Source organism: Buceros rhinoceros, unplaced genomic scaffold (assembly GCF_000710305.1).
Source record: "Buceros rhinoceros silvestris isolate BGI_N320 unplaced genomic scaffold, ASM71030v1 scaffold12124, whole genome shotgun sequence".
In the NCBI taxonomy this organism is placed as follows: domain Eukaryota; kingdom Metazoa; phylum Chordata; class Aves; order Bucerotiformes; family Bucerotidae; genus Buceros; species Buceros rhinoceros.
This window is the reverse complement of record NW_010408851.1, coordinates 56,522-64,243: the sequence shown is the minus strand read 5'-3', so window position 1 is coordinate 64,243 and position 7,722 is coordinate 56,522. Positions and strand designations below refer to the sequence as shown.

At 42.5% G+C, this 7,722-nt stretch overlaps 1 protein-coding gene across 1 annotated transcript in view; it reads right to left on the bottom strand.

The window, feature by feature from the left end:
- Positions 1 to 7,722, bottom strand: part of CRYBG3 (beta-gamma crystallin domain containing 3) — a gene marked incomplete at its 5' end in the record, with an annotated part of 64,739 nt that overhangs the window by 10,688 nt on the left and 46,329 nt on the right. The window contains 2 exons of the mRNA XM_010135019.1: positions 6,656 to 6,782; positions 7,322 to 7,431. Of these exons, the coding sequence (XP_010133321.1) occupies positions 6,656 to 6,782; positions 7,322 to 7,431 (237 nt within the window). The remainder of the gene's footprint in view (positions 1 to 6,655; positions 6,783 to 7,321; positions 7,432 to 7,722) is intronic.

The following is a 7,722-nucleotide window of genomic DNA, read 5'->3' as shown; positions in this document are numbered from 1 at the left end:
TGCCGAGCGGGACTTTCACCCATTTTCAGGCTGAAGAGGCATCACTGATAGATAAGCATGAGACTGACAGGATCAGCCTTCTTCACTGAGGCCCAGTCCTGACCGGGCAGGGAGGAAGACGGCTCTCGGAGAGCTAAAGGAGTGCAGCTGAGCAGAGAATACAAGAGGAGACAACCTCAAGACTGTGGCATTGCTTTAGGTGGATCCCAGTTCCCGATTTTCAAAGGTGAGCTCAAGACATGTACTTTTACCCATGACTGGCAAGTCATTACCATGTCTAGGTCAGGATTACCTTAGCTTCCTTTCAAGGAAAATATCTGAAATGCCGCCCTTTGGAGAAAGCTTGCCAACTGCAGTAATGACAAAGCACTAAAGAATTACTTAAGACCATCTTTGTGCAATAAGAAACTAATTGCCCTGCTTAAACCAGCACCAATAAAGTCTCAAGAGGTTTTGCTTGTCCTGTTTTTTAATACCAGCGTCCAGGGAGAAACTTGGAAGAGATTCGCTATATTTAAGAGACCAGTGATTAACAAAAGCTGTTATTTACACAGCGTTTCAAGATATAAGCAGCCTTGTTAAATACAGTGATATTCTTTACTCAGCAGGTGTGGTAGTCTATAGCTAAACACAGCCTGTGATGCCTTGGAAATGACACAGCTTTTTTCCCCTCCCTGCAGTGTGATTTCAGAAGCTGAAGGGTAAGCCATGGAAATCACCACACTAAAAAAAATCCCTCGCACAGTTCAACTCAGCTCACTTTCCCCTCAATAACTTCCACCTTTTTTTTAAACAGAGAGAAGCTGCGCACCATAATTTTTTCACTATTCAGAACAGAATTTATACTTTGCCAGTCCAGAAAAAAATGCAAGTCTGAAACGTTTGATATTAAAACAAAGATCAGCGCAAGAGCTTCCTTTCAAATGTCTTTTGTTTACAGTGGAAGGCTTAGGGGCTTGACTCAATGAAAAGCAACAGTGCAGACTCAAAGAAGCTAACCAAAAGGTGGTACAACTGAAAACCAACTGCACAAGCAAATTGCACACATGCTCGTAATAAGTTGTATACTTTTAGCTATGGATAACATACAGATAATTTTTCATTATGAATTTTGTGAAAATTATTACTAAAAAGGCCCTTTTGAGAAGGGCTCACCCCAAATCATATTTTTTCCTTGCACTTTTTTTTCAAACTTTGATGGGAAAACCTAATAAAGCCAAAGAAAGAAAGGCACAGGGCTGGACTAATGCATGTGTAACCCAGTCATGGCAAGGGTTGGTGTATTTCCCCACCTCATGTCCCTGCTGACCTGTTGTTATGCAAACAGCATCCACCAGAGCCTTACCTGGAGGAGACTCCACAGCTGTATTAAAACATTAAACTTGGAAAAGCCTTTACTCTGCAGCCTTGGCTTTACAACTGCCTTTACTGAAGCAGCACTCGCCTGGCTATCCCTTCAGCATGGGAAGGATACCTGCCTGAAGGAGAGGAACATGGTGCTGGATGGCAGTAACATCCACAGTCCAGTCCCAGCTACACAAAATGACTCATTGCCTGGTCCTGGGAAACACCTATTAAGTTCTTGTATCTGATTTCATTATTTGCCTCACAGGAATGCTGGGGAGATTAGTTAACACCTGTATTTAACTTAGAAAAGGTAATTAACACAGAAATACTGGAATGATGATGTTTGATCAGAGCAAGAATAAGGAAGACCTCAAAAAAAAAACAAACCCCAAAACAAAACAACCTGTGTCAACCCAGATCTTTAGAAATGACGAGATTGGTGGGCCACTAGCATGACAGCAAGTGAGCAGGTGAAGTCAGCTGGGCTATTTATAGGGCCATGGTTGCTTATTGGGGCATTTGTCCACTGTCTTGAAGAGGTTAAGCTTTCTTTTTCATGAATTCTTGGCAACGCAAAAGGCAAGTCCTTGCTGATGCAGGCATGGAAACCTGCATCTCTGCAGCAACAATCCTTAACCGGTCCTATGCTTTTACCTGCCTGCAGAATAACAGGCAAGTTTAATCAACAAGCTTTTCCCAACAAATTTAATCAGCAAGCTTTTCTAAAAGAGTGCTTTGGGATTTTTAGATGAAAGCACACGATGAGAGGCAGCTTACGTTAGTTCCAGTGTTCCTGCCACTACTAGAGACATGGGTACCCTTCTAACATTAAGTGGGCTTCCAAAGCATGTAACTGCCTGTTCACTTGAAGAAAATACATTCCTGTGAGATACCCTTTTTAGCGTATTTTTCCCATTTATAAAATAAAGACTCATGGGTCTTTTAGATTCATTCCTCTTTTCAGAAGGGAAGAGGTCATGTAAGACGGCTCTATTCAATATGCAGTCTTGGTTACTATACGGGTATTGCGACACTATCTTTCCTCCCAGAATACCAAAAAGAAGGGACATTATTTTCTCATTATCAAGGCACAAATACACTTTGTTCCTTCTTTGCATCCTCTTAATTAACCTGCAGCTTTTACTAAATGCTCCCAGAAGGACTCAACAGTCCAGTCTGAACTTGAGCGAAATGGAACAGCAGGGAAAAAACAGAGGTAGAGACTCCTAAAGATGTAGCTTGAGTATTATCCACCTTGGAGAATAAGTTAAGATGGCAAAGAGGTTCCTGGGAATAAAGAAACGTTCTCCTTAGGAACCCACCTAACTTTTGCTTTGCTACTTCCTGAACAAACAGTTGAGGAAACTGGTTACAAAGATGTGCTTAATTTCTCTATGAAGCCAGCCCATAATAAATGGGGAAATGACCAAAGTGGAACCATGTTCATTTGTACTTCTTGAGAAATCAGCAAGTGTGTGCGCGGAGGGGGTGGGGTAGCATGCCATACTGAAACGAGGACAACTTCGCTTTCCAGCAAAGAACCCATAAAACAACCCTCCAAGAGCTAAAGGTTAGAACAAAAGCTAGCCAACCTAAAATACTGTCACAGTGAAGAAATCAGACCACCGTGAGCCTGTTTTCTTCTGCAAATGTGTTGCTCTGAAAGTTTTGAGGTTTTTTTCTATTTTAATTGGGCAAAATCAGTGATTTAGAATGAGATTTTTCAATTTGTTATGTAATTAGGTTCTTAAACACGCAAACTGTATTTCTGCAAAGTTTCAAACTAAAACCTCAAAAGTTTGCTTCCCTAAGAAAAAACCCCACACCTTATTTTATCTCATTTAGGACACTTACTATATTTGATTGCATCCAAGCTGCATTTTCGAGACCAAACTATTCCTTCAAATCCTTTCCTTATCTCCAGTTGATTGATATAATTTAAAAAAAAAAACAGTCAAGGCTCTGCAGAGTTTCTTAGCTGTTTCATATAGATTAAGGCATTGTTGTGACCTTACTCAATCACAAAAATCACACTGCCCCTTACAGTGTCATTCCATCAGATCACAAAAGCACGCCCATGCCATGAAGGAGCACTACCAATACGTAACTTCAGACCTCAAATTCTCCTTCCATAACAAGAGCCTGGAAATCTTGTGGCACTTGACAACATCCAAGAAGTCCCTCAAAACAGTTACGGATTTCAAGTGAAAACTCAGAAAGTTACACTGACAGTATGGCTACATGCAAGAGCAAAAACACTGCTAGATGTTCCTTCTAGTTACCAGAACAGGCAGGAACAGAAAGAGCATCCTGATTTAGGGTCAGGTGCAGAAATAGGTGTGGATGCCCAGCCAAGCTGCGCACCCTGCAGGGGTCAGTGGCCTGTGCTGACTGCCATGGTTGACAGCTACTCTGCAGTTAGCCCCACAGAAAGAATCTATATTCTTACATACATCCTGCAGATAAAAGGCCCAGAGCTGGGATTTCACTCAGCTGTACAATATCAAGGTAACGTACAGTCAATTAGAAAGGGAATATTCAGATCACATGTCCCCATTTCCTCCAGCAGATTTGTTCTCCCATCCCAGAGGACTAGCTGAAACAATCTACTTCCAGAATATACAGCTGGGCCACACCTACACCAATCAATGGACTTGGACTGTTTTCAAAGGCTGGTAACGAGCTAGCCTTATGAGTCCTTTGTACTGGTAAAAGCACATTTTTTCCCCCCTCTGCCAGTGCCACACATGGGTGTCTACTTCTGGTCAACATCTGGGATGCAGAAACCTCACACACTGAAGCAATACATGGCCCCTCCCCTTTTAAGAGTCCTTCCAAGTGTTACACTAGCAGCAAAAATATCTCACTTGGAGAGCAGAAGACAATGCACATTCAGGGCTTGATGTCGGGGTTAAACATTCTCCCTCTACATGTGAGCTATCAAGATGCACACCTTAGATCTGAAACCCAGCTGGCATTTAAAGCTGAACAATGGAAGGGGTTCCAATGTCAGAACTGAATTCAATGAAGCCATACAACAATTCCACTTGGTAATATGCTCGCTGCTCTCTGGAATGAACTAACAGAAATATCTTGTAATAAAAAGGGCTCCGTTCCAAGAACGGCGCGTTGCGGACAATGCTTAGAATTAATTACGGCTGTTTCTGACCACACTTACTGCTGCGTGCTCAACATCATGTCGGTACCACACAATGCCCCAAGCACTGTCCTGTGCGATTAGCATTCACAATGTGTGAGGGGCCGATGAGGGCATTTCTATTTGTAAAACAGGTGTGGTTCAATAGCCTTTTATGCTGTTTAGCAGCTCAATTTTGTGAAATACAAGGGCTCCTATTTCCAAGAGAGGAACTGAACTAAGAGGTGCAAGCCACTTATAAAGTACAGGAAGACGTGTGCAAGCTTCCCACACGCAGCCTGCCAAACACACTTCTCCAAGGGCTTGGCCCTCAGGAATCAAGGGCTGCCAGTAGCTTCTGACCGTGCCAAACTGCACAGTTATTTCCCCGTCAGATTATAGGCTGGAGGATTTGCATGAGACCTACCATTACATGTCAAAACTTCACTCTGATTTAGTAGAGCAGAGTCCAAAAGCCTAACACGAACAGGAGATCTGCAATCTGAAAACCAGGCTTCGAGCATGTGGGAAGCTATAGCTCTGCTCAAGCCACAGTATCTATGTAACCTACTGAAAAGACCAGCTCTAAAATTCGAGTTGTATGTACATCCTTCCCACCATGCCCACAGCTTTCAGGGGGGTTTTTTTGGTGGTGGTGGATTTTTTTTGGGAGGGGTGGGATGTTTTCTTTAATCTGTTCACAGATGGAAAAAAGGACTTAATACCTGAAAACTGTAATCTTTAAAGTCTAGTTTCAGAAGAGTTACATTGAAAGGTACAGGTCACATAGACTGAGTTTGTGTTCTGTGATCAGGGATGGATGAGGAATTTTGGAGAAATTGGTCAGTGCTAGGAGGGAGTAGGCAGAGCAGCCACTTGCTTCTCTTTTACCAATGGTATTATGGCCAGCTTATCTCTGATGCTGTTGCACAGGAGCATACCAGGATATGGGACAAAGGCACAGACATGACAGCAAGACTCTGGAGGCATATGTCCTGTGTGCAGGATTACAACAGGATGTACAAAAGACTGTATTTATCTTGTACTGGTTAGTACAATGCATTCCTGTCCAGTCTCCTAGCCATACTGGACCTCGTATCTCACCTCATTGCTGCAACAGGCCACTTGACTGCAAGTTGTGTGCTAGGGTGGTATAACTAACATTACCGGAGAGTCACATGAAGACTATTTGCATGGGTAATAAGTACTTGTACTGCACCTCGGAAGTCACCAAGAGAGGATGGCTACATGAGCTTTGGACTGTACTCACTATCTGATGTATCATACACAGCTCACGGGCCACAAGTGTGGTATATTTTACCACTTTGTTGACCCATGATTTGAGGTGCCATTAGCAAGTGAAAACCTTTTCTGTACTTCTGTAAAAGCGTGAGTAAATTGAACAGCATTACGGCAATATATGCTACTTTGTAATTTCCATTATAATGTCTTCTGTGTCCGCTTTGCTTTAAGACAGAACCTTGGACGTAGGCCTAATAAAGGAAGCCCCGTATGCTTAGGCAGCGTGACAAAATGTCTCACTGCATATTACGCTTGCTGAGTAGCATTATAAAGACCAATCAGAAAAATGCCAACCGCTGCAACAGAGCATGTGCCTACAAATGACCATGTGCATGCGTGCATGCAGCCTGGCTTGCTCCTAACCCAAAAAATCCCATAAGCCAAGAAAACAAACTTCACTCTTATCCCTGAGTGGAAGTTTGTTTAGCAAGAGCACTCGCTTCAGATATCTGACCAGGAAAAGAGTTCCAAAATGTTTTTGTTTTGTTTTTTTCTCGAGTAAAGTCCTTATGTCTCTTTCATGGGCACCCCCTTGCCATGGGAACGGAGCTTGCGTGCCCTTGTGAGGTTGAGAGCTGTGCTGGTGGTGGCATGTGCCTCCGGTGGGGTCTCCCAAGCCAGACAGGTCTCAGCTGAAGGGTCAGACAAAGTGTGTCCATGGGCAGGATGGGCTCACTAGCCTTCGGGCAACCATCCTAGGAGAAGGACAACTCTGACTCCAAACCCGGGCAGATGGAGCTCCTTTAGCCCTGTAAGGCATCCATCATCTAAGAGAAGGATACTCTAACCAAACCTGCAACCTGAGGACTTCGCTGTCACTGTCCAAGCTCGCTAGGCCCTGGCAGATGAACCTTAGATGAAAGTCCTTACGTATTGAATAGGCTTGAGGGATTTGATTGTAGCAGTGGGGCAACCACAGGAACTGAGGTTAACGTAGAGGCCTTCTTCCAGCACACAGTGATTGTCAGTGATTTCCCCTTGGTAATACAGGAGCCAACTGCAAGAATAACATAACAAAAAAGATTAGCTGCTTTAGCTGCTTAGTAACAGTAAGATTTTTCAAGATTTAATATTTGCTAAGGAACTAAGGAATAACAATAAAAAAATGTTTGTTCTTGTTAAGCTTAAAAGTAAGGTGACTTGAAAGGCTATGTGACAAAGCAACGAAAGCAGCAAAATCAAATACTGTGGTACATAAATCTCGGAGCAAAACAATGCAAATTACAGAGCAAAATAACGCAAGTGGAATGCAGACACTTCTACTGTACCAAGTTCTCAAAATCTGGAATAAATTGTAAGCGGAGTTAAAAAAAGAATCACAGTGACTGTGCAAACTTCCCACAGAGAAAGAACCCATACTATCCGAGCCAATGACAGGACGACAGTTACTGAGATACGCTGCAAGACAAAGGGTCTAAGACATGATGGAGTATGATGGGCATGTGTTATGCACTTTCAGCTATCTGAAATTTAGTAGCATTTAAAAAAAAAAATCCGTATTACTTAAAATGGTGACATGTAAAACAACAGACTTACCATCCCCGAAGAACCTTAAATGAACATGGTATGAATGATGTAAAATCAGAAACTTCTGCTGTGAAATCTATACATGATCCTTGGAAATGTGTATTACTGAAAGCTTTGAGCTACAAGAACAAAACAAAACAAAAACAATGACTAGAAGGAAAATGAAGGCATTATCATTAATGTAAACAGAGATACCTGCGTTGTTAGAGAAGCAACCATTCCATTCACAAGGATACACTAAACTGAATGAATTCTCATTTCAGGAATCTTTTACATTTCTGCAGCTGATTTGCTATTAGAAAGATCAAGTGATTTATCATTTCTGGGCCCAGTACAGGATACTTCCCAGTGACTGTAAAGGCAGTGATTTCAAGCATAAGTTCAACTGCAGCAGGAGGGCCTAGGGAAAG